Genomic DNA, 27647 nt, shown 5'->3' with positions numbered 1-27647 from the left:
TAACCCAAAGATATCTTGTACCTGTTAAACTAGAGAGCTAAATATGTAAAATATATACAATATTATCTATAATCTCCAAAAAAGATGGAAAATAACCAGTCATGGCATTTTTACATAAGGAATATTATAGAGCAATTATATACCACATCATATATACATGAAAGAAATGTATTCATAGAAGAAAAAACAAGGCTCTGACAATATAAAAAAATACATAAACAAAGGAAAGATTTATATATATATCCATTTTTATAGACTGAATGCTTGTGCCTAGCCCCAAATATATATGTTGAAGGCCTAACACCCATTGTGGATATGTCTTAGACAAAGGATCTCTAATGTACTAGTTAAATGAAATCATAAGGATGGAGCATTAAATCCAATATGACTAGTGTCCTTTTGAGAATGGACAGCATCTCTCTCTCTCTCTCTTTCTCTCTCTCTCTCTCTCTCTCCTCTCTCTCTCTCTCTCTCTCTCTCTCTCTCTCTCTCATCCTCTCATCTATGCCTTCTAATGACATAGCTAGAAGGGGCATCTCTCTGAAAGCCAGGAAGAAGACAGTCCTCAACAAGATACTAAATGAACTGGAAACTTGATCTTGGATTTCTAATCTATACAACTCTGAGTAAATGAATTTCTATCAAGTCACTCACTGTGTGGTATTTTATTATGGCAGCCAAAGATAGCCAAGAGATGTATATGTGTATGTGTAAATGTATATACATATATTTTAGAGATATATACAAATAGGAATAAAACTATGAAAAATCAATGGAATCAAGAGCATTAATTTTATACTAGTGATTTTTGCCTGAGGGGAGATAGGAGGGTAAAATATATGTTGTGAGGGTAGATTGAAATGATACTTTCTTAAAACAAAAATTCGTAAATGGAAATAAAATATTCATAGTAATGAGCATCCATGAAGTATATAACTTGATGAATTATCATGAAAGAAACCTACCTATATATTAAAAGCTGAATGAGTAGTCCTCCATAATGCCTTTCCTAGCCATTTCTCCATAATGGAAATATTATTATATTGCCACAATCTCTCTTGCCTGACTTTCCCCCTGAAAATGAGGTGGAATTAAAATCTGTTCTGTTAGTTTTTTAAAATTATATCATAAAATTTCATATGACAAATATGGTGAAATTCTCATGCACAAGTGAATCAGCATTGGCAAATGCATATTAATACACAAAGCATTGAGATCAATCTAGAGAGCTCCCTTGAGCCCCTTCCCAGTCAATATCATCCAAGAGCAACAAGTAATCCCATTTCTTTAACAGTATATTAATTCATTTCTGTAATTGGTTTTAGCTCTTTCCTGGAGGTGATACTTACACTGGACTGACTCCAGCTCCGTAGCTAGTTTTAGTCTTGATGATGGAGCTGGCTCTAGGTTGAAACTGGTGCTAGCTCCAAGTTGAGCTGCTGCATACCTTGCAATATTGTATCTGAATCCAGCTAGGCAGCTGGTGGTAGAGCTAAAACTGGATCTCCAGAATTGACTCTAGTTCTGGTACTGTTGCTGGAATTAACACCGGAGGTGTCTCTATCTCTCTGTCCCATTGTGGATCTTCAAATGGTCATTGCACTGCATTTTGAAGAACCAAGAGTCAAGAATTTTACCTCCAGGAAGTCTTCCCAGAGAACAGTCTACCCAGGTGAGTGCTCTGAAGCTTTTGGTTATTTTTGGCCTAACATTGCAATCTGGAACCTCGTCTAAGTGTGGCTTGGCCTGTCATCTCTTAACAGATTCAGATGTTTTGTAGCTACCCCAATCCTCCTTACCCTGCTGGTCTACTTCATTGAGCTTCAGGTTTTCCATCTAGGGCAGGAGATGATGGATATGAGTCTCCAGGTCCAAGACAGGTAAATGAACTATAATGCCTGGTTTTTAAAGTTCAGGAACTCACAGAAATTCTCTGTGTCTGGTGCATTGAGGGACTTAGAATGGATAATACTGGAGACAGCAGCCATTCAATTTCTGTTAGTCAGAGACCTAGAATCTCTTTCCATGATGTTTTCCTATTATACTCCTGGGTGATGGTCTGTTGTGTCTGCCTCTGTCCATGCAGAGCCTTGTCTCATCCATCTACCACACCTACTCTGGTTGCCTTGGCACTTGTTCGTTTGTTCATTGAGCTGGGGCTGTCAAAGTGGCTCATTTTAAGGTGCCCTAGGATATGCTTTAATCAATTTGCCCCGCATTCAGTGAGGTTGACATAATCTTCTACTTCTTCTTTGAAACATAAATATACCAAGAAGGTGAGGGGGTTGTATCTTCCATCTTCATTACACTGTATTGTATGCAGAAGGACACTCTATAAATATTGGAAGACTCAAGCAATGAAGGTAATCTATGCTGAGTCTACACAAATATCAGTTTGTTCAGAGTTATGGACAATGTTCTACCTTATTCTCTGGGTGCTAAGAATGGGTCTAGTCTTTCCATTGACACAATTTCACAAAACAAGCGAGGGCATGGGCTACTCCACTCCCATATGCAACTGAGTAAACAGGACTTAATTTCCATACAGAATCTGGAGGATGTTGCATATTATATCTTCTTTGGTCTGAGTGGAACAGAATACAGCATTGTTAGATTTAACAAAATGTGGCATTTGGAAAAGTTGCTTCACTTGAGTTTATTTCTGCATCTTCTATTATGCACCCTTAGTCAGAGTGTCTGTGTTCATGCTAATATCATGCTGTTGTGGTTACTGGAACTGTGTAGCAAGTTTTGAAATCAGATATCATGATGCCTCCACTTGGTTATTTTTCTTTAGGATTCCTTTGGCTATTTTACATACTTTGTGATTCCATAAAAGTGTTAGGAATGTTCTTTATATCTTTGTGAAAGAATATAATGGATATTTTGATAATAATTACATTGAATTTGAAATTGTTTTGGGAATTATGAACATTAATAAATTAAAACTTACAATCCATGAACATGGGATGTATTTCCAGTTTTTGTGTGTCCTCTTCAATATATTTCATCAGTGTTTTGCAATTTTCATTACAGAGAACATTTGTTTCCATGCTTAAATTTGTTTCTATTTATTTACTTTAATTTCATAATTATCATGAATGAAATTTTGTTATTGGTGTATAAAACCTATTAATTTTGTTATCCTGCAACATCAATAAATTTTAATAAATTTTTAAAACTTTTTTTTACAAGGTCTTTAGTCTATCCTATATGTATATATTGTCCACTACAAACACATAATGTAACCTTTTCTTATTTGGATAAAATTTCTTTCTTTCTCATTCCTTATGTTCATGCTAATACTTCAAATAACATTTGGAATAATTGCAGTAGAAATGTCTTATTCCTCGTCTTAGATAAAATTATTTCAGCCTTTCCCATTCAAAATGGTATAGGCTGTGGGTTTGTCATATACTCTCCTTATTACATTGAGATACATCCTTCTATATCTGATTTTTGAGGGTTTTCTTTTTATTTAATTATTTATTCATTCATTCATTTATAGATTTATTTATTGGTACTGGAGATAGAACTCAGGGGCATTTGACCACTGAACCACATACCCAGCCCTATTTTGTATTTTATTTAGAGATAAGGTCTCACTGAGTTGCTTAGCACCTTGCTTTTGTTGAGTCTGGCTTTGAACTCGAAATCTTCCTGCCTTAGCCTCCCAAGCTGCTGGGATTACAGACATATGTCACAGAGCACAGTTTGAGGGTTTTCTTTTTAAGTCATTAAGACTTATTGAATTTTCCTTACTATTTCTTCTGCATATACTTAGATGCTTATATGGTGTTTAGCCTCTTTCTATTAATGTATATTTTATTATTATTTGCATATGTTGGAGCATCCCTGCATATCTGTGATTAATCTGTCTTGACTCTGCTGTATATATTCTTTCTGGTAGTGCTGGGGATTGAAGAGCCTTGTGCATGCTAAGCAGGCCTTGTCTTCCTGAGCTATATCCCCAAATCCCTCTCTAGTTATTGTGAGGCAGCCAGTGCCTCATGGAGGATCCTTTTTCCTGCCCAAAAATTGTAAGCCACTGGAGAAAATAAGTCAGAAATAATTAGCGAAGAAATAAGATGCAGAGTCAAAAATTAATTTTAATGCAGAGTGCCTGACAGGTCCAGCCCACACAGAAGCTGGAGCTGAACAATTAGAAAATGGCTTCCGTGGATTATTTAAGAGGGTACATCAAAGGCAGGGATGGAGTCTTGCTTCATAGTGTCTTGCAGTCAGCAGGTTGATTGGCATCTTGGCAAGTCACACCCATCTCTGAGAGGCTCTGTGACTACAGCAGGTCACCCCATCTCTGGTGCTGTATGGAATCTTTTTGAGCACAGCCGAGGGGGAGTTCACGTGTTTCCTGTGGGGTTGCCACTGGAAATTCCCAATACCAGACTTTCCCACTCACTGGCTACAATGCTAAAAAGCTCCTCATATATGGTTCATGAATGGCTCTTGATATATAATCTTTTTTAGGAAATTGAATCTGATTTTCTAGTATTGTGTTGATTTTTTTTTCAACTTTGTTCATTAGGGGTATTTTTCTTTTAATTTTTTACATTGTTACATTTTATTATCTTGATAGTTTTGCATATTCTAGGATTTCTGCAGTTGTACTCATTGAATGTGTAGACTTCTTGTACAGGCTTATTACTATTACTATTTTGTAGAAGCGTTTAGCAGTGATGATTTAATTGAATAGATTCATAACCTACAGTCTTGTTACTCTCCTGGGTGTAAAAGTTACAGTATATTTTACATATACATACACATTGGATTTATGCTCAGAAATGTTTGTGGCAGCATTATTCATAGTAGTATAATGCTGATAGCAAAAATAGAGGAGATAAGTCTGTTATAGGCTCACAGTGGAAATGAAAATATATAGATAAATCTCATAGAGGCTACAAAAGTAATACCTAGCAGAATAAATTTAGTATTATTTTATTTATACACACTTCTAGAGGAGACAAAATTTAAGAATACACAAGTGAAAAATTCTAAATAGAACAAGAGACTTTGCAAATAATCAAGATACTGAGTTTCCGAAAAAAATACAATTGAGGAGGGACCAAAGAAGCATATGTAATATTGTTCATTTTCTATTATTTAAGCCTAGGGATTATTAAATGAATATTTATTTTAGTAATATTACTTAAAATGTGATAATATATCAATGCAACCTGAATATAAGCACATTTATTTAAAGAGCATGCAAACTATTTAAAATATAACTTAATTCCCCTAATTGATAACCACTGAGAGAAGGAGGAATGAAGAAAAGTTGATTAATGGGTTGTAAAGTAAGAGAATTAAGCTCTGGTGTTCTAATGCGCTATAGCTCAACTGTACATAATGACAATAAACTGCATCTGTGGATAAGTTAAAAGAGTTTGGATGTTTCCACCACTAATTAATGATAAATATTTGAGGAAGGATGCTCACTTTCATTAGAACATTACATTAAAAAATTTTAAAAAATATATCCATGTAAGAAAACATAACCTAATACTCTAGAAATAATTATAATTTATATATACATATATAAATTAAAAATAATATAGAATAAATAAAAATTACAAACAAGTAAGTTTAATTAAGGATACTCACAAAATAAATCCCAAGAGTATTAAAAATTAAATAAAAAATAAAATCATGAACCTGACAGAAGAAATATTTGTAAGACTGAGAAAGTGAAAAAGCTTTATTACAAAAAGCTATAAACTATACAATTTAAAAAGCTATAACTATATAAAATCTAAAATTGTAGGACAAGTATAGTATATGAAAAGTAAGAATTTTCATGCATATTTGTAAACACCATTTCTGAGGTTCTCAAGATCAATAAGACAGAGACAAAAGCTAAATTAAAAATTAAACATGGCCACTGCTGGTGGGACTGCAAATTGGTGCTGCCAATATATAAAGCAGTATGGAGATTTCTTGGAAAGTTGGGAATGGAACCACAATTGGACCCAGCTATCTCTCTCCTCAGTCTATACCCAAAGGACTTAAAAATAGCATACTACAGGGACACAGCCACATCAATGTTTATAGCAGCACAATTCACAGTAGCTAAACTGTAGAACAAACCTAGATGCCCTTAAATAGATGGATGGATTAAAAAAATGTGGCATGTATACACAATGTAATATTACTCAGCAATAAAAGAGAATAAAATCATGGCATTTGCAGGTAAATGGATAGAGTTAGAGAAGATAATGCTAAGTGAAGTTAGCCAATCCCAAAAAATCAAATGCCGAATGTTTTCTCTGATATAAGGAGGCTGATTCATAATGGGGTAGGGAGGGGGAGCATGGGAGGAATAGATGAACTCTAGATAGGGCAGAGGGGTGGGTGGGGAAAGGAGGGAGTATTGGGTTAGAAATGATGGTGAAATGTGATGGACACTATTATCCAAAGTACAGGTATGAAAAGACATGAATTGGTGTGAATATAATTTTTATACAACCAGAGATATGAAAAATTGTGCTGTATGTGTGTAAGAAGAATTGTAATGCATTCTGCTCTCATTATATAAATAAAAATTATTTTAAAAAATAAAACATGGCTGAATAAAGAGTGCCACATCAAAATTCACAAAGAAACAGCAATTCAGGGAGAAAAGCATGCATGTTCAGGATTGAGAAGGTCTACTACCTATAATAGCAAACATGCCCATTATGCTGAAAATGGTCCTTTACTGAGGACATTTCTGAGAGCTCCTTTCATATCCCAATTCCTCAGACTGTAGATGAAGGGATTCAGCATGGGGGTGACCAGAGTGTACAACACAGACACAATGACATCCTATCTTTAGTGTTATTAGATGAGGGGGGAAAATAGAGTGCAATAACTGCTCCATGGTACAGAGAAACCACAGAGAGATGGGAGCCACATGGGGACAAGGCTTTGCAGATGCCCTTGATGGAGGGTCTTCTCAGGATGGTGGCCCCAATGTGGCCATAGGAGACCAGAATGCATATGAATGTCAGGGTAATGTCTACTGATCCTGCAGTGAGACTAGCTAACTCATTTATAGTGATGTCTGAGCTGGACAGCTTGAGTAAGGCAGAGAGGTCACAGAAGAAATGGTGGAGAGTGTTGTCTCCAAGGAAAGAAAGAGGCTAGAAGGAGGGTGTGCAAAAGGGCATTGGCAGAGGATAAGACCCAGGATACAAGGACTAGCAGGAAACAGAGGCTCTGTCTCATCATTCTGGTGTATTGCAGGGGGTGGCAGATGGCCACATACCTGTCATAGGCCACTGAGGTGAGTAGGAAGCTGCTAAGACTCTCAAATAATAAAAAGAAATGTGCCTGGGAAATGCACCCAGCATAGGAGATGGATTGAGTCTGCGTCAGCATGTTCATGAGCATCTTTGGAGCCGTGACTGAGGAGAAAGAGATGTCCGTGAGGGCCAAGTGGCTGAGGAAGAAGTACATGGGGGTGTGCAGGCGAGAGTCCAGCCTGATGAGCAGGATGATGAGCAGGTTCCCCAGCACCGTGGTCAGGTACATGCCCAGGAACAGGGTGTAGTACATGCCTTGCTGCTCTGGCTGGATGGGGAGACCCTTTGGTGATATTAATTCTACCATTCTAAGAATATGGGATGTCTTTCCATCATTAGGGTATAGTACAGCTATTGATTTATGAATATTGATCTTATACTCTGATATTTTACTTACCAGCTCTAGAAGTCATCTAGTAGAGTTTTGGGGTCTTCTAGCTATGATTCTGTTAGCAAACAGAGTTAGTTTGATTTTTTTTCCAATTTATATCCCTTTGATTCCTTTCTCTTGTCTGATTGCTGTAGCTAGAGTTTCAAGAACTAGAATGAATAGGAATGGTGAGAGTAGACATATTTAAAAACTCAGTTTTGATGGTTTTATGCCCAGGAGTAGAAAGGTTGAGTTATAGTGAATACATTGTTTAGTTTTAAATCATCCTGCATATTATGACTTATCATAAATCCACAATTTCAAAAGCAAATAGGGTAGTAATGAATACTTAAAAATGGAGGTAAGTTTTCTGGATCATATAGATGTATATCTATAAGAAACAACTTATACTTCTACAAAAAATAAAAAGTGATACATTTAGTATTGCACAGAAGTAGACAAATGATAATCTAAATAATTTTAAATATTTCATCATTTTTGGAGAAAACATTGAAATGAAATTTCAACCTCAAATAGCATTAAATGATGAACATTAAATATTTCAATGACTAAAGGCAAAATTTTGAAATTTTACTTAAAACAAAGCATCTTGCCATTAGGTACATAAGACAAGGCAATTCTTTAATTTTTGAAATTCATGTATAGGTTAAATCATAGTATAAGGCATATGGTCTATTAGTCAATGCCAGTATAAAATTCTACCAAGGATGGAAATATACATTTCCTATAATAACTGGGTCTTGTTGAATTATTAACAAACATGTGCTAGTGACATTCTATTATTCTAACTCCTGATGACATGGCTCAGTTTCTCATCACTTGGCATGATTTAATCAGGTGCATGCCTTTCTCTAAAAGTATTTAATTGACTTCTACTTGTTAAAGTGACAAATTTCCCCTGACTACCAATAATCCTATTGCATATATAAACTGTTAGTCAAAGGTGTGCATGTATGTGTATATTTGTGTGTTTTGAATTAGTATTGATATGAAATTGTGCTGGAGAGGATTACCCTGGAGTGATCCTACTGTTTATAAAAATGCAAGGAGTTTTGTATAATTATTTTGTATAAGAGTTTAGTAGTGATAATTAAATTGGATACATACTTGCCCTTCAACCCAGTAATCCTTTGGGGTATACCATTTACAGAATACTTTGCATATACATGTTAGATGCATGTGCCATAATGTTTGTAGCACTATTGCTTGTGAGAAAAATTAAAAATAAAAGATAGCCACTGAAAATTGAGAGGATAAGTGGGTTATAGTCTTATATTGAAATAAAAATAAATATATGATTTTCACAAGGACAATAGTAATCACAAAAGCACAAAACTGAATAAATGCAGTATTGCTTCATTTATATGCAGTTCTGAAACAAGCAAAATTGAAGAATCAATACAGAATTCTAACAATTCTAATGAAAAGTGGTAGAATATTGAAAATGGTAAAGATACTGGGTTCCTTCAGGAGTAAAGAAGGGACACTTGAGGAGGGACCAAAGGTGACTCAACAGTTTTGTAAGTTTTCCATCCTTTAAGCCTAGAGATTGTTTAATGAAGGTTTCTTTTTACAGTATTCTCTAAGCTGGGGGTGGTGGTGCATGCCTATAATCCCAGCAACTCAGGATGCTGAAACAGAAGGATCCCAAGTTCAAAGCCAGTCTCAAGAATTTCACAAGCCCCTGTCAAAAAAAAAAAGCAGGGGATGTGGTTCAGTGGTAAGCACCCCTGGGTTCAAACCCCAGTACCAAAAATAATTTTATTATTTAAAATTATGTAAATTTAAAATAAATTTATTATTTATTATTATTATTTAAATAATATCACATTTATGAACACACACAAATATAAGCACAATATGACACCATATATATGCATATATGCATTTAATCTGTATGTATTTTAGATACATACAGATTTTGTTTGTATGTTATTTCAATTTATTTGTAAATATTTAAACAAATTTCTAGTAAAATGGATAAAAATATTGTTTAGGTTAGAAAAACATACAAGTAGCTTATAGGCCCCTAGGATCTGACCTTGCACACAGTAATTTGAGTTTCACTGGTGTCAGATAATGCTAGCCTAGTGGCACATGGTTAGCTACTAGATCTCTCTTAAATATGAATTTCTTCCTTTATCCAATACTAGAATTAAAATAAATAATAAACACAGAAATATATTTTACCATAGTCAGCTTATAAAATAAAATTAATTACCTTTGCCTTGAGCAGAGGCAGTTTCTCAATGACTCAAGATAAAATTTCACTATTTCAGATGAAAACACAGGTTACTACATTCATGTAGTTGGGTAGTTTTATGACGAAATATAGTTGGATTAAACTGTGCTGAAGTCCCAGTTGAACTCATTTCAGGTGGCCTATTCCTAATGTCCTGCTTGGCCACATCTGGAGAGGCTGAATTCCCCCATATCACAAGGGACTGATCACCCACTTGGCACACCACCACCTGGAATCCCCTTTAAAACATCTCTACCCTCACTGCTGGGCCTCACACCCACTTACCTTGCTGGGGTAGAGAAGATGCCAATCAAGTTCCTGCTCACTGCTCGGGTCCTGTGCCCGTTCTATCTGGACCATTGTGTTGGCCTTTTGCAGAAAGTTGTCTCATTTCAGTTTATCAGCAGACTTGCTCACTTTAGGAAAAAAGTGCCATGTGCCTAATTGTCCTTACTCTGACACAACTAAAAAGTCTAGAAAAATGGATAAGGAGTTACAAATAGGTGGGAAGAGAAGGAGGGAGAAGGATTTGAAAGATTAGTCAGTAGAAACTATATTATACTTAGGAGAAAAAAATACTGGTGTTCTGTTGCACAGTAGGTGGCTATAGAGAATGGTAAAATACTACATATTTCAAAAATGGTAGAGAAGGAATTCATTGTACATTGTATACATGTGTGAAAACATCACATAGTAACCAGTAAATCACATAAGTACCAAACTCATGTGCCAATTAAAAAATAAATTTAAAAGGATTAAAGTAAAGACACTAAAACAAAAATATCACTCTATTTCTAATCAAGTTTTCTCACAAAAATAAATTCATGAGTATTTGAAAATTGAATGCAAAAATGAAATCATGAGTGAATCATAAGAAGTACCCTTGAAATCTTGAGAAATGAAAAAAATCTTCCTTATGAAATTCTGTAAATAATCCAATTTTTAAAAAGTTGAAAATTTCTGACTACAATAAAATTTAAACTGTTTTAGGACAAGAATACTATATGAAAAGAAAAAATGTGCAGGTAGGTTTATAAAAACCTTTCCCAAGAGTCTCAAATTCAGATGACAATTAGAAAAATTGCATGTATATTGAAACACAGACTGTGAAGAGAGTGCCACATTGAGACTGAGTGACAGATAGCAATTCACAGAGGAAAGGATGCATCTGTGGGATTGAGAAGTTTTCAGACCCAGTTAAGAAGGAAGACAAAGCCCATCATGCTGAAAATGTTCCTCTCCTGAGGATGTTCCTCAGAGCTCCTTTCATATCCCGATTCCTCAGACTGTAGATGAAGGGATTCAGCATGGGGGTGACCAGAGTGTACAGCACAGACACAATGACATCTTTGTCTTTATTGCTATTGGATGAGGGGACAAAGTAAAGTCCAATAATGGCTCCATAGTACAGAGAAACCACAGAGAGGTGGGAGCCACATGTGGAGAAGGCTTTGCAGATGCCCTTGATGGAGGGTCTTCTCAGGATGGTGGCCCCAATGTGGCCATAAGAGACCAGAACACATATGAATGGCAGAGTGATGACCATTGACCCTACAATAAAGATAACTAGCTCATTAATGGTGGTGTCTGAGCTGGAGAGCTTCACTAAGGCAGAGAGGTCACAGAAGAAGTGGTGAATGGTGTTGTCTCCACAGAAGGACAGACGGGCTAGGAGGAGGGTGTGAACAAGGGCACCAGCAAAGGACAAGACCCAGGACCCAATTACTAGGAGGAAACAGAGGTTCTGACTCATGATGGTGGTGTAGTGGAGAGGGTGACAGATGGCCACATATCTGTCATAGGCCATTGAGGTCAGAAGGAAGCTGTCGAGATCTGCAAAAAATAAGAAAAAATATACCTGGGAAATGCACCCAACATAGGAGATGGATTGAGTGTGCGTCAGCATGTTCATGAGCATCTTTGGAGCTGTGACTGAGGAGAAAGAGATGTCAGTGAGGGCCAAGTGGCTGAGGAAGAAGTACATGGGGGTGTGGAGGCGAGAGTCCAGCCTGATGAGCAGGATGATGAGCAGGTTCCCCAGCACCGTGGTCAGGTACATGCCAAGGAACAGGGCGTAGTACATGCCTTGCTGCTCTGGCTGGATGGGGAGCCCCAGGAGGAGGAACTCGGACACACTGCTCTGATTATCCCTCCTCATGCTCTTCCTCTCTTTTGCTTATTAAAGACATAGAAATGTGAAAGAATAAGAAATCATTGTGACTATTATGAAACAAAAACATGGTTTTGAACTACTCAGTGTGTGCATCTTAACCTATCTTGAGCTTTTTTTCCACTCTAGGGGTTAGGAACAAAAGTCACTATTTGTCCCCTTATTACCAACTCAACATTTTTGTAGAAAACATGAAACATTGGAATGATCATCAGAACAGACCAGGATCAAACCTGAAGAGTCTGAGAACCCACTATGAAAAATTTGAGTTTAAGGAATTACTAAAAGAGCATGTCAGGAACTAGTTAATCAACATTTGGTAGATGACTTCTAATACTCTGTTGGTCTCTCTTAAACTTGTTGGCTCTGCAAAACGCTTTTGCTAATGCCTTATTTCCACAGATTGTATCAAGATGACAGAACCAAGTCAATAGCTTCAAGATATCAGGATCTGGAGACTTGAGAGCAGGTTGAAGCAAGGGCCTTAGTCCATAACTCTACTGAATAATAAAAAATCAGGTCATATACCTTATATAAGTTCATCAGTTCTTCCTTTAATAATATTCTTCCCCACTTCCCATTTTCAATTTTCCACTACTCTTCCTAAAGGAGTTTTCATGGAATGTGGGGCAAAGGTTTTTTTCTTTCAGATTTTATTCTTGAGTGTTTCCTTCAATCAAACTAAATCCTTCTTTTTCAAGACCTTAAAACATCAGGAAATACTTGACTTTTCTATTCACTTCCTGGATCTGCCAAAGAAGAAGTTCTTTGTTCCTGTCTGAACTTATCAAATAATACCTTCAGCTGCAAGCCTTGGGCTGTTCTTCCATTTCTCTGTAGGAGACATGAAACACAGTGAAACAGGTGGAGTTTCTAAGGGGTTCAAATTTCTTCTGTGACAAGCAGAGTACTTATCAGTTCGGAATGAAACAAGATTGATATACTGATAAACATTTGCTCACGGCTCCTGGGAAATTGGTATGAGTTCAATTCTACAAACCAAGGAGAGGACCCAGGGGGCATCCTGCCATCCCTTGCTCAAAATTAAAGAAAAAACAGATATAATTGCTTCATTGCCTTTTGTCCCTAGGGGGACGAACTACTAGTTCAGGCAGCCATAAGAGAGTTCATCCTTAGAGGAATGGTGATAACAACCATCAGGCAGCTGTTAGGAACTTGGTAGCTAACAAAACTTTTCACCTGCTCAGCTGACCTTGGGGAAAATGTGATGCAGAGTCTATAATATACCAAACTGGAGGTTGAATGTGATACCCAAAGTTTCTTGCTTCTAACCCCATTCTATGTCAAGAATACTAGAAACTCTCACCTTCTGAAAATAAAGAATTAGGGTAGTTATATGTCATCATCTTCATGGGATGTGGGAACAGAATAGTGTCTATAAATCTCATTCAGCTGCCCAAAAGCAATAGAGTTAGTATTCTATTGATATAAGTTTCTCACAATACCATTAAAAAAATGTTCAATGTATGACGTCCACCCAACACCTTACAAAACTGACCTAAATCCATTCCATACATTTCCAGCCCCATTTCCTCAATTCATCTCCCTCTGGTTAGAATGTCAATCATCAAGAATACAAATAATAATAAATGCTGGCAAGAATGTGGAGAAAAGGGTACAATCATGCATTGTTGGTGGGACTGCAAATTTGGGCAAGCACTTTGAAAAGCAGTATGGAGATTCCTCAGAAGACTAATGGAGTCATCTATTCCACTCCTCGGTGTTTCCCTGTTGACCTTGCTCCAATTGTCCTGCTGGATTTCCTAGAATTCAAAAGTTGATGATACTTGCTTTTCAAATCAGGAGACCTCTTTAGCAACTTCCTCTTTCCTGCCTGCAGGGAGTTAAAAAAAAAAAGTTTATGGGCTGGAGATGTGGCTCAGTGTTAGAACACTTGCCCAGTCTGTGCAGTATGCTTGGTACAATCAGCCACACACACACACACACACACACACACACACACACACACAGAGAGAGAGAGAGAGAGAGAGAGAGAGAGAGAGAGAGAGAGAGATTTCTTAACTGGTTAAACAGTATGACAAAAAGATCTCTTTGATTTGACAAATGATATCACTATTTCCTGAGGTACCAGAGAGGACCTTCATCTATATCCTCTTCCACATCAAGTTTCTCTCATCTTTCTCAATCCTATTCAAATCTTGACCCTTAGAACAGCTAACATAGTAATAGTAATATATACCCAAATGTGAAGATATGAAAAATTGAAAAAAGACAACATTAACAGACTTCATAGAAAAGATCCAAATGAGCTAAAAACCACATTAACAAGTGATCACTAGGCATGGTGGAACATGCCTATAATCCCAGTGACTCAGTGACTTGGGAGGTTGAGACAGGAGGATTGCAAGTTCAAGGTCAGCCTCAGCAATTTAGTGAGACCCTCAGCAGCTTAGTGAACCCTGTCTCAAAATAAAAAAATAGAAAAGGCTGGCTCAGTGGTTGAATGTCCCTGGATTAGATCCCCAGTATCTCCACCCAAAAGTGGTCAACTTCAAAAATAATCAAAGGAAGACAAATTAAAACTTTAATAAGGTTCAATATAAAATCAAAGGTATTGGAAAAATTAAGTTTGAGGGTGTTCTTTGCTGACAAGGGTTTGTATAGCTAGAAATCTTAATCACTTCAAAAAATATGCCATTATTATTGTTAATAATGCACATAATTGTATACCACAAGTTCGATGTTAGACGTAATACCCCAAAGGTGTCTTGCACATGTCCAACTGGAGATGGAAATTGCTATATTCAGCATACAGAGATCCTACAGTTTAGATGAAAATCCTTCACCACTAGTGCCTTAGATAAGGCATTTATTTTCAAGATATACAAATAACTCAAAAAACTTAACACCAAAAAAATAATAACCCAATCAATAAATGGGCAAAGAAACTGAACAAGCACTTCACAGAAGAAATACAAATGGTCAAAATATATGAAAAAAATGTTCAACATCTCTAGCAATCAGAGAAATGTAAATTAAAACTACATTGAGATTCCATCTCACTCCAGTCAGAATGGCAGTTAATAAGTGTTGGTGTGGGTGTGGGGGGAAAGGCACACTCATGGTGGGGCTGCAAATTGGTTCAAACATTCCACTCTGGAAATCAGTATGGAGACTCTTTAGAAAACTGGGAATGGAACCACCATTTGATCCAGCTTTTCCAATCCTCGGTCTATACCCAAGGACTTAAAATCATCATACTACAGTAACGCAGCCATACCAATGTTCATAGCAGCTCAAAAAACAAGACTGCAACAATATAACAAAGCACAGAACAAAAAATATATATATGCATATTTATGAATTGAAGTTCTGTGCTTGAATTTATATGTTGAAGGTTTGACACAAACAGACAGTGGTTATACTGGGAGACAAGTTCACCAATGAGTTAATATGAAATGAAATCCATTCTTCTACTGACAGACACCTTGGTCACCTCAATAACTTGGCTATTCTGAATTGTTATATTTTAAACACACACACACACACACACACACACACACACATGCAACAATATACTCAGATGCTAATGAGCCAGTCCTTCAATTTTGGCAAATACATATCACTAGCTAAAGCACTGCCATCACTCTAGTGAGTTCCTCTGAGCCCTTTCCAACACTATATGGCCCTGGAGAGACCCCTAATCTTTCTGGTTAACAGTCCGTTAATGAATTTCTGGAGGTGTCTATTTCTGGCACTGAAGCCAGAATTTTCACTGAGGCTGCCTCTAGCTCCATAGCTAGTGCCAGTCCTGATGCTGCGTGTGGTTCTGTCTTGAAACATGTTGGCTTCAATGTGCGGTGGCAGCCTAGCTGTCAATCATGAATCTGGATCTGGATCAGGATCTCTCTAGGGAGCTGGTGGAAAGGATAGTGACTCCAGCTCTGTCACTGTAGCTGTGGTGCTGACTGGAACTGCTGAAGAGAGCTGGTTCTACCCCGAGAGCAGGTTACAGAGCTGGCACTGGAGGTTTGCCTGCTTTCTGGAGAGCCTGCTATAAACAACTCCACCTCCAGGTAGCCTTACCAGACACAGTCATCCCAAATGATTGGGCTGAGGCTGGTCTAACACTAGACCCTGGGGCCTCCTCCAAGTGTGGCCTGTCCTGTCCTCTCCTTACGTGCTCACCTGTATCACTCCCAGTCTTTCTCACCCTCTGGCTTTAATGTGCTCCAGCTGGGCCAGGAGATGGTGGAAGTGGCGACCTGAGTCCAATCCAGAAAGACTGATCTACACGTAGGTCAGCACCTACTCTAGACCAATAAAGTTCAGGGACTCATAGACATTTGTGTACTGGTACAGAGGGCCCAAAGGGGAAAGACAGCAAGAGAGATAATGAGGAGAGCACAGAGTCACAGGCCTGGTGTTTTCGTCCATACTGCTCACCTGTGACACCTTCCCTGGGTGGGGTGCTCTCGATCCTTTTCCTGGGCTTCCAGAAGCTCTTCACCCCACCTCACCCGCCCCACCATTCTGATCCCCAGACACTGGTAGGCCTGGGCACTGGGCTTGGGCTGGCAAAGTGTCTCCATTGGAGGGAACCTTTGATAAATAGCTAAACAAGTTTTCCCTTTATCTGTAGGCTTGACAGAGAATTCCTGTCTCTTCTTATTCCTTCTTCACTGGAATATATACACCCTAAAACCACAGCAGGGTTGTATCTGCTTTCTGGTGCACTGATTTGCAGGAGGGCCCCATGAACACTGTAGAGATGAAGCAACACACGGAATCTGCTCTTGTGCCAAGTATTCGCAAGGTCTGAGTGGGACATTGAACTGCAGTTTTGATAAACGTACTACATTATTCCTTGGGTGCCTTGAATGGGCCTCATTTTCCCATTGCCACTATTCTATCAAAGGGCAAAGACAGGGCCTACTCGAGCCACACATGCCGCTGGGCCTATAGGACTAACGTTCCAAGTAGATTCACAAGAAACTTGTTCACTACAACTGCTGGGGTCTGGGTGAGATTGGAGACTGCTACACCACTGAGTTCAGCAGATCTGGGCTTTATAAAAATTGCTTCCCTTGAGTTATTTGTTGGTCCTCTATTCTGTCCTGTTGGTCAATGTGTCTGATTTTATTTTTTTGTCATTGTTTTTGTTTGTTTGTTTTTACCAGTTCACACTGTGGTGGTTACTATTTCTTTGTAGTGTGTTTCCAAGTTAGGTATTATGATTCCTCTACTTCGCCCTCTTTTCTGCCATATTTCTTTGGCTATTGGGCGCTTATGAGAGTCCATAAAATTTTAGGAAAGTATTTTTCTATTTCTGAGAAGATTACAATCAATATTTTGATAGGAATTTCACTGACCTTGCTAATTGCTTTGGGTAGAATGGTCATTTTCACAATATTAACTCTTCCAATCCATGAACATGTCGTACTTCTATTCCTGTGTCTTCATCAGAGTTTTTAATTTTTCATTATAGAGATCATTTGCTCCTATTTAGTTTTGTTTCTGGCTATTTTGTTTTTTTACTCCTGGGAATGGAATCTTTTGTGATTTTTTTTTCCTCACAAATTTTGTTGTTGGTATACAACAAGCACTTTTTGTTTTAATTTTGTTTCCTGCAACCTCATGGAATGTGTTCATTAGCTCTAAAAGTTTTAAATAGAGCTCTAAGGTTTTTTATGTGTAAGATCTTGTTGTCTGTAAACAGGGATAATTGGGCCTCCTCCTTTCTGCTTTGGATGCCCTTTTTGTTCTAAGACTTCTAATACTTTATGGAATAGAAACAAATATAGGCAGCTTTGTCCGCCTCCTGATTGTAGAGACAGTGATTTCAGCATTTCCCATTCCAAATGACTTCAGCTGTGTGTTTGTCATATATAGCCGTAGATTATATAAATCTTTGTTTTCTTTTTTCTTTCTTTTTGTTGTTTTTTTAATGGGATTTTTTTGTTTGTTTGTTTGTTTGTCTTGTTGGTTGGTTAGTGTTTTTTGACTAATGCACAGAAACAGGTATCCAAAATTAGGGTGCTGTAAGGAATAATCTTTCTGCCTATACCTCCTCTTTCATTCTACCTATTCCTTCCTCCCCTTCCTTTACACCAAACCCTTAGTAAACACTGATTGTTCTATTATCTCTATGGTTTTACATTTTCTAGGACATCATGCAGTTGAGATCACACACTGTGTAGACTTTTCAGACTGGTTTATTAGTATAATAATTTGTAGTAAAAGTTAGCACTGATTGCAATTCTGACCAGAGTGAGATGGAATCTCACTGTAACTTTTATTTGTATTTCCCTGATTGCTAAAAACATTGAATATTTATTTTCATATATTTGTTAGACATTTGTAAATCCACTTTTGAGAAATGTCTGTTTAGTTTTTTTGCCCACTTATTAATTGGGGGGATTGGACATTAAGAATTTTTAGTTTATATATATATATATATATATATATATATATATTCTGGATATAAATTTCCTGTTGGAGGAGCAGCTCGCAAAGATCTTGAATTCCATTGGCTTTCTCTCCATGCTCTTAATTGCTTTCTTTACTGTATGGAAACTTTTTATTTTGATGCCACCCCACTTTCTGGTATTATTTCTTGAGCTTTAGGGTCTTGTAAGGAATTGGTGTCTGTGCCAATATGTAGGAGTGTTAAGCCTACGTTTTCTTCTAGCAATTGCAAAGTTTTTGCTCTAATTCTTAGGTCTTTGATTCACTTTGAGATGACTTATACAGGATGAAAGACATGGATCTAGTTTCATGCCTATACATTCAGATTCCCAGTTTTCCCAGCACCATTTGTTAAAAATCCCATTTTTTTATTCAACCTATGTTTTTGGTTTCTTTATCAGATATCAGATGATTGTATCTATGTGAAGAACAATGCAATAGAATAGATGATTGTATCTATGGAACCAACTCAGGTGCCTGTTGACAGATGGATAAAGAAAATATGGTATATATAAGTAATGCAATTTTACTCAGCCATAAAGAAGAATAAAATTATGACATTTTCTGGTAAAATTATGGATGAAAATGGAGAAAACTATACTAAATGGAATAAGCCAGGCTCAAAAATTTCAGGGTTCAATGTATTCTCTTATATGTGGAAATTAGATCAAACTAAGGGATGGGGAGATGAGTGGGGAATCCCATGAAAATAGAAGGGAAGTCAGTGGAGCAAAGGCAGTGGTTATAGAGGCAGGAATGAGGAATGGGAAAAGAGAGGGTTGATGGAATGAAACTGATCAAGTTATCCTATATACATACACTAACACACCACAGTGAATTTCACCTTTATATGTCATATGTCATATATAATATATATGTATATATACATATAGCACTAATTTAAAAACTATAAATTTAAAAAAGGAAGACTAGTAGAGGAAGGGGAACAGGGAGAAGGACAATGGGAGAGAAAAGGGAAGTACTGGGGAGTGCAGTGGAGCCAATTATATCCCATGCTTATATGGGCATGTCAAATGAACCCCAATATTGAGTATAACTATAACTCATGAATAAAAACATAATTAAATAAATTAACAGTGATAGTATTTCTCACATATAAAATTTACAAACTCTCTCTGATATATGCATGCACTAGAATGTTCGTAGTAGCATTGCTTATAATAGCAACATACTGAAAGCCAAAACAAAATATGGTCATGAAAACAGAGCAGATAAGTTTATCATAGTTTCACAGTGGAAGATGAAAATATGGAGAAGAATTTCACAAAGGCAAGAGGAGACAACAAAAGCCAAATGTAGCAGAACACACATAGCCATTCCTTTATATGCACATCCAGAGCAGATAAAAATTTATGGATCATTGAAGAAGTCTTAAAATTCTAATGAGAAATAAGTGAATATTGAAAACAGTGGAACTACTGGGTACCTCCAAGAGGAAATAAGATACAATTGAGGAAGACAGAAGGGGCTTCAATGATATTGTTAGTTTTTTATAGTTTAAGCCTATAGATTGTTAAGTGGATATTTCTGTTAAAATTATTTCAAATGTAATCATACCTCACATGTGAAGAACACATAAATGCATTCATGCACATTATGATATTGTGGATACACATACATATAGTTAAACTGGCTATTTTATGTGTATTATTATTATGTTATTTCATATTTTCTTAAAGTAAAATTTCCAGTAAAAATGTGTAAATTATTGCTCATGTGTGAAAAAAATTCCAGTGACTAATGGGTCTCCAACAAGGTTTGGCTTCTCACACATGAATATGAAACAGCATGAATATGCTTCAACTAAATACAGGCAGGTTCATAGTGCAAGGCTAGTTACTAAACTTCTCTTAAAACGGAATTTCCTCCTTTATACCAAATACTAGAGTTAAAGGAATACAGAAACATCTGTCAGAGTAATATAATGTCAATGTAATATATATCAGAGTAGTATATATATCAATATTATATCAATGGAGCTAAGTACCTTTGCCCAGAGCTGAGGCAGTTTCTCAAGGAATAAAGATAAAACTTGGCCGTATCTAATGGAAACACAGAACACTGCATTTATGTAGTTGGATTAGGAAGTATTTTAAATAAAATATAGTTGAATTAACCTAAAATGAAGACCTGCTTGAACTCACTGCATGTTGCCCAGACTTCCTGACCTCCTGCCCAGCCATTCTCCAGTCCACAGCCAGGGAGGCTTAACCCCTTACTGAAAAGGACCCGACTCCCAAATAACATCACCACCTGAAAGGCCTTTCAAACCCATCACTCTCACTGCCACGCCCCACACCCACATGGCCCCGTAGGGCCTGGAGGACTCCAGTTGATGTTTTGTTCATCACTTGAGTCCTGGGCCCATTCTATGTAGACCATTGACCTGGCCCTTTATGGAAAGTCTTCTCCTTCAATTTGTCCGAGGGCCATTCTCTTTGTAAAAAAAAAAAGTTATGTCCCTAGTTATCATTTCTGTAAGAATACAAGAAATATTTGGAAAAAGTTTGAAAATTACCAACAGTTCAGGAGAACAGATAGAAGAAGAGGTGGGGAAAGTTGGCCAAAGGGCACGAAGTTAGGAGGATAAGTTCTTCTGTTCTGTTGTGCTGTATATTGAATAGGAACAGTGACAATATACTATGTACTGCAAGACAGGTAGGAAAAGGTGTTTTGAGTGTCTCAGAACAAAAAAAAATGAAAAATGAGGAAATAAACATGTTGACCATCAATTAAGCGTGACACAAAGTACACATGTACCAAAATATCACATTATACAGCATGAATGTGTACAATTTCAATGTATAAATTAAAATATATGAATAAGAAAAAATGAAATTACAAAGATAAAATTACATTTCTTATTAAGTGAAGAAAAACAAATTCAAAATGTCTTACAAACTTCCACACAAAAGGGAAAAATGAACTTTCCAAAAGAAAAAATTTAGTTATCTTCAGGGGGAAAAAAAAGTGTTTCTAAAGGGGTGGGGGAAAGACAAAATCAGTGACTGTATGAAAATTTCAAATATCCAGAACAAGGATACATTATAAGAAGGAAAAATTTAGAAACTGAAGCTGTGCTGGTATGTTTGTAAAAACATTTTCAAGATTAACAAGACAATTAAACAGAGAGACTGAAAACTATGTCTAGTGAACCACAGCTAAAAAAAAAAAGTGTCATATAATATGATCTCTAAGAAACAGGCTTGGAGAAGTTCCCAGTGGCAGAGAGCTTGCCTAGCATGTGAAAGGCCCTGGGTCCAACCCCTGTACCACCAATAAATAAATACATAATCACTAAGAAATGGCAATTCAGAGGAAATGATACACATGTGGGACTGAGAAAACCTCATAAGCAGTAACAGGAGGACAATTCCTATCACACTGAAAACGTTGCTCTAGTGAGGATGTTTCTCAGAGCTCCTTTGATATCCCGATTCCTCAGACTGTAGATGAAGGGATTCACCATGGGGGTCACCAGACTGTAGAACACAGACACAATGACATCCTTGTCATTAGTATTTCCAGATGAGGGGACAAAGTAGAGTCCAATAATGGCTCCATAGTACAGAGAAACCACAGAGAGGTGGGAGCCACATGTGGAGAAGGTTTTGTAGATGCCCTTGATGGAGGGTCGTCTCAGGATGGTGGCCCCAATGTGGCCGTAAGAGACCAGGATGCATATGAAGGGAAGGGTAATGACCACTGATCCTACAGTGAGGATGACCAGCTGATTGATGGTGGTGTCAGAGCTGGACAGCTTGAGTAAGGCAGAGAGGTCACAGAAGAAGTGGTGAACAGTGTTGCTTCTAAGGAAAGAGAGCTGAGCTAGGAGGAGGGTGTGCAAAAGAGCGATGGCAAAGGACAAGATCCAGGACACAAGAACTAGCAGGAAACAGAGGCTCTGTCTCATCATTCTGGTGTAATGAAGAGGGTGGCAGATGGCCACATACCTGTCATAGGCCATTGAGGTCAGAAGGAAGCTGTCAAGACTTGCAAATAATAAGAAAAAGAATTCCTGACAAATGCACCCAGCATAGGAGATGGATTGAGTCTGCGTCAGCATGTTCATGAGCATCTTTGGGGCCGTGACTGAGGAGAAAGAGATGTCAGTGAGGGCCAAGTGGCTGAGGAAGAAGTACATGGGGGTGTGCAGGCGAGAGTCCAGCCTGATGAGCAGGATGATGAGCAGGTTCCCCAGCACCGTGGTCAGGTACATGCCCAGGAACAGGGCGTAGTACATGCCTTGCTGCTCTGGCTGGATGGGGAGCCCCAGGAGGAGGAACTCAGACACACTGCTCTGATTATCCCTCCTCATGCTCTTCTTCTCTTTTGCTGTATGTTAAAGACATAGAAAAGTGAAAGAATGAAGTCATTGTGACTATTATACAATGGAAACGTGGCTTTGGAATAATCATTTTAATTTGAATATATCAAGCTTTTTGCTAGATAAATGGGCTATAAGTGATGGATTTGTGGGGGTGTGGGGGGAGATATTTTTTGTCTCCCAGGAAACAACACAACATCTGTGGACAAACACTGAAATATATCTGAAGAATCTTCAGATCAAACCAGGTTTAAACATGAAGCATCTATGAGAAGATGGAAAATGAAGATATCCAGCAAGACTTAATGAGAGTGAAAGATACACTAAGAGAGAAATGTTTCTTATCTAAATTCTTTTCAAAAGTTAGAGAACCAGTTTGAGGGAATAATTCTACATAGAGTTTTGTTTTTTCCCTAACATTCCAAAATTTGGATACAGACACAGCTGAAGATAAATTACTCTACAAAGAGCTGTCTGTCGTACTCTAATGTGGGGAATAAGAATCATGGGATCGGAAAACATAAAAACAATTATAAGGGCTGGGGTTGTGGCTCAGTTGTGGAGCCCTTGCCTAGCATGTGTGAAGCACTGGCTTCAATTCTCAGCACCACATACAAATATATGAATAAAATAAAGGTTCATTAACACCTATAAAAACCAAATATAATAATACTACTGAAGGTTAATTTTACTCATGCTCTGACTTAGCCCCTTAGATCACAAACACACATACCTTCAGCTACCATCCATGGGAAGTTTATCCATTTCTTTCAGGGAAGCGTGAAATAGAGTGAAACAGGTGAGTTGGTAAGTGTCTCTAAGTCCTATTGTGACAGGTGAAATACCTATCATTTCAGAATGAAACAAGATTGATACATTGGTAAACATTTGCTTATAGCTCTTGGGAATGCCATCCCCGACTCCAAATTAGAGATAAACCAGGTATAATTGCCTCACTGCCTTTGGCTCCCTTGGGGGAGAACTACTAGTTGAGGAGGCCATAAGAGAGTTCATCCTTAGAGGAATAATGATGACAACCAGTATTAGGAAGTTGGTGATTCACAAAACTTTTTGCCTTCTCAGTTAACCAAGGCATTATAAAAACAATTCAATGTATGGTTTACACTCAACCCCTTACAAAACTGATCTCAAATCCATTCCATACATCTCTAGTTCCATTTCTTCAATGCTTAGTAGAAAATGAATAGCACATGCTTATTATTCAAGGTGATAATGTATGAATGTTTGTAAGTATTATTACTTATTTCTTTTTATATTAAATCCAACTTGTACTTGTATTTGAGGGAAGAAATCCTGAAAATAGTTGGACTTCAGTAATGGTTCTGGGTCCTCTAGATCATCATTGATCATGTGTTTCCTTGATGACCATGCCTGTCCCATTGACCTGTTTCCTAGATAGAAGTCAAGGATTGACAAATCTTCCTTCTCAGATCAGAAGAACCTTATTGGCACCTCCTTTAACTGCATGTACGAAGTGAAAAAAGAAATAGTTCACGGACAGGGGATGTAGCTCTATGAAAGTGTGCTTGCCCAACATGTTGAAGACCTTGAGTTCAGTCCAGCACTACACGTACACATATAGAAGATCATGACTCTGTGATATTTCTCAATTGGTTAAACTGTACCACAAAAAGGATCTCTTTGGCCTAAGCAATGGCAATACTACTTCCCCAGACACCAAAGTCAATTTCTTATAGGACCTGGCTAATCTCAGCATGAAATTTTCCAGTTCTATTTTCCTGTGAATGCCATAATTTCATTCTTCTTTGTGGCCCAGTAAAACTCTTCAGTGTATATATACCACATTTTCTTTTCCATGCATCCATTATAGACACCTAGGTTGGTTCCACAACATGGCTATTCTAAATTGTAGTTTTAAGTTGCATTACACAACCACCTGCAACAATATACTCAGATACTAATGAACCAGTCCATCAATTTTGGCAAATATACATCAATACTTAGAGCACTAAGTCATGTTCCATTTGTGTATAATGAGTAGAAATGCATTCTGTTGTCATGTATAAATAATTAGAACAAATTTTAAAAATCCATAAAAAAAGAAACATGGTAGCTTCAATTCGAGGTAGCAGCTTAAGTGTCAGTACTGAATTGAGATCTGGATCTGGGCCTCTCTAGGGAGCTGGTGGTTGAACTGATATTGGTCCTAGTGCTATGGTTGATCATAGATGTGGTGCTAATTCTGAGGCTGTATCTCAAGAGCTGGTTACAGAGCTGGCAGTGAAGGCTTGTGCTTGCTATCAAAAACTCCACCTCCAGGTAGCCTAACCAGACAAAGTCATCCCAAATGATTGATCCGAGGCTATGCTTTACTCCTAGTCTAACACTAGACCCTGGAGCCTCCTCCAAGTGTGGCCCACCCTCCTTCTGGACTCACCTGCACCACTCCCACCTGTATCCTCACCCTCTGGCACTGCTTCAGTGTACTCCAGGTGCTCCGGCTGGGCCAGGAGATGGTGGAAGTGGTGATCTGAGTCCAAGCCAGATACGCTGATCTGCATGGAGGCCACCACATTCTCTGAGTACTGGTTGAGCCAGAGGCCTGAGGTGGAGGAGAAAGGGCAGGGGATAGAAAGGACAGCAGCAGAATAAGCCATTTATTTTCTTCCACACTGCTCCCTGTGACACCCAGCTGGGTGCTGTGCTCCTAGGAATCCAGAAGTCTCCCTCGGCCCTCCACTGCAGCCATCAGTTGCCCCAGCACTGGTCGGTCTCAACACTGAACTTGGGCTGCCAAAGTACCTCTATTGGAGGGAGCCTTTGATAAACAACCTCTTTGTCTGTAGGTGGACATATTTCCCTGTCTCTTCTTGTTCCTTCTTCATTGGGATATAAATACTCTGAGAACACAAGAGGGTTGATGATACTCTGGCTTGCAGTGGGGCTGTCCTTGACGTTGGAGGGATTAAACTACAAATGGAACCCATCCTTATGCTTTGTGGCCTGCCACCCTCTAGTTATGGGACGACATACTACCTGACTGTCTGGGTGCCATGAGCATGTGTGTGTACCATAGACAGCCCTGTGCTGACACACGTTCCTTCTATAGCTAATTTATTAAGCCTTTATATCATGAAGGGATTTTGAATTTTATTGAATGTTTTTATGCATCTCTTGAGAGAATCATGTGGTTTTTATCCTCATTTTCTTGATGTATGACTATGTTTATGATTTGTGTATATGGAATAATCCTTGCATTCCTGGTGTTAAGTCCCACTTGATGATACCGTATTATACTTTTTGGTTGTGCTTGGGATTAAAACTAATGATCCTTTGTATATCTATGGTACCAGAAGTAATGAATGTCACCTTTTTACCTTTTATTTTATTTATTAGAGTCTCTATTTAATCCTGCTTATTCTAGCTAATATTTTGTCACTTTTGTTTAAATTTTCAAAAACAAAGCTCTTCATTTGTCAAGTTCTTGTTTTTGTTGTTGTTTGTTTTGTTTTTTGGTCTCTATTTCATTCATCACAGCTCTGATCTTTGTTTTATTTTTCCTTCTTTTATGGGCGGGGGGGAAGGAGACCAGAGATTGAACTTAGGGGCACTTGATCATTGAGTCACACCCCCAGCCCTATTTTGTATCTTATTTAGAGACAGGGTCTCACTGAGTTGCTTAGCACCCTGCTTTTGCTGAGGCTGGCTTTGACTCGTGATCCTCCTGCCTCAGCCTCCTGAGCTGCTTGGATTACAGGTGTGTGCCACCGTGCCCAGCAACTTTTCTTCTTCTCATGGTGAATTTTCTTTGTTCTTCTGTAGCTCTTTCCATTGCATTATTAGGTTGTTGATTTGAAGTTTTTCTTTTTTATGCAACATTTGTTGGTGTAAACTTGCCTTTAACATTTGCTATATCTCATATATTATGGTATGTTTTATTTAAATTTTCATCCAATTCAAGAAATGATTTAATGTCTCTTTTTATGCCTTCATTAATCCATTGCACAGTAAAGTAAATTCTGTTTAATATTCATGTATTAGTACCATTTCTAAATCCCTCTTGTTGCTGATTTTTATTCCATGGTGGTTGAAGAAGATACACGCTATTATTTCTTATTCTTTTCACTTCACCGGGTTTGTTTTGCATACTAATACATGGTCTACCCTGGAGAATATTCCATGAGCTTATGAGACAAATTGTTTTCTGTCATTGTATGACATGTTCAGCAATGTCTGTTAAATCTGTTAGGTGGATGGTATAATCTGTCTTATATCATCTTAATTCTCAGGCTGGCTGAAGGTCTCTAACATGTTACAGTCAAGATTTTACCTCCTCTGCAATACTATATCATTCCTTTTCCAAACAATTTCGAATTTAATTCTGATTAATTTTCAGCAAATGTATTACATAGAAGCTTGTTATTGCACTGCCTTATAAATTTCGGCCTTAAAATTGCTCTATTCAGATTTTTTGTAGGCTTCTGTCCTGGATCCGGAGCCCAGGTGTCTGTGCTATGCAGAATCTGAAAACAAACCACAGGGAGAACGCTGAGAACCCTGAGAGTCAGGAAATGGAAATGTTAACATTTATGGATATAGCCATTGATTTTACTGAAGAAGAGTGGGAATGCCTTCAGCCTGCTCAGAAAAATTTATATAGAGATGTGATGCTAGAGAACTATAGAAACTTTGCCTTCCTGGTCATGACTCCTAATCATACCCAAGAATATTCACCAGAAAAGGGCCTAAAAATAGATTTCATG

General features: G+C 37.7%; 2 protein-coding genes and 1 pseudogene across 2 annotated transcripts; all 3 read right to left on the bottom strand.

Moving 5' to 3' along the window:
* Window positions 1-6693: 6693 nt before the first annotated feature.
* LOC144254350 (olfactory receptor 1J21-like) lies at window positions 6694-7608 on the bottom strand (annotated as a pseudogene).
* A 3545-nt stretch (window positions 7609-11153) lies between these two features.
* LOC113181062 (olfactory receptor 1J21-like) lies at window positions 11154-12092 on the bottom strand. Its single transcript, XM_026386436.2, has one exon. The coding sequence runs from the start codon at window positions 12090-12092 to the stop codon at window positions 11154-11156; it is 939 nt and encodes a 312-aa protein (XP_026242221.2).
* Window positions 12093-21954: 9862 nt separating this feature from the next.
* LOC144254616 (olfactory receptor 1J21-like) lies at window positions 21955-22893 on the bottom strand. The gene has a single exon (XM_077797989.1). It carries the CDS (start codon window positions 22891-22893, stop codon window positions 21955-21957), a length of 939 nt encoding a protein of 312 aa, XP_077654115.1.
* Between the last annotated feature and the right edge of the window lie 4754 nt (window positions 22894-27647).

Source organism: Urocitellus parryii, chromosome 4, assembly GCF_045843805.1.
Source record: "Urocitellus parryii isolate mUroPar1 chromosome 4, mUroPar1.hap1, whole genome shotgun sequence".
NCBI classification, from domain to species: Eukaryota; Metazoa; Chordata; class Mammalia; order Rodentia; family Sciuridae; genus Urocitellus; species Urocitellus parryii.
This window is presented reverse-complemented; position numbering and strand designations above follow the sequence as displayed.

Excerpts from the sequence above, each read along its gene's own strand:
- LOC113181062 (XM_026386436.2), bottom strand. The coding sequence starts at position 12,092 with ATGAGGAGGGATAATCAGAGCAGTGTGTCCGAGTTCCTCCTCCTGGGG.
- LOC144254616 (XM_077797989.1), bottom strand. The coding sequence starts at position 22,893 with ATGAGGAGGGATAATCAGAGCAGTGTGTCTGAGTTCCTCCTCCTGGGG.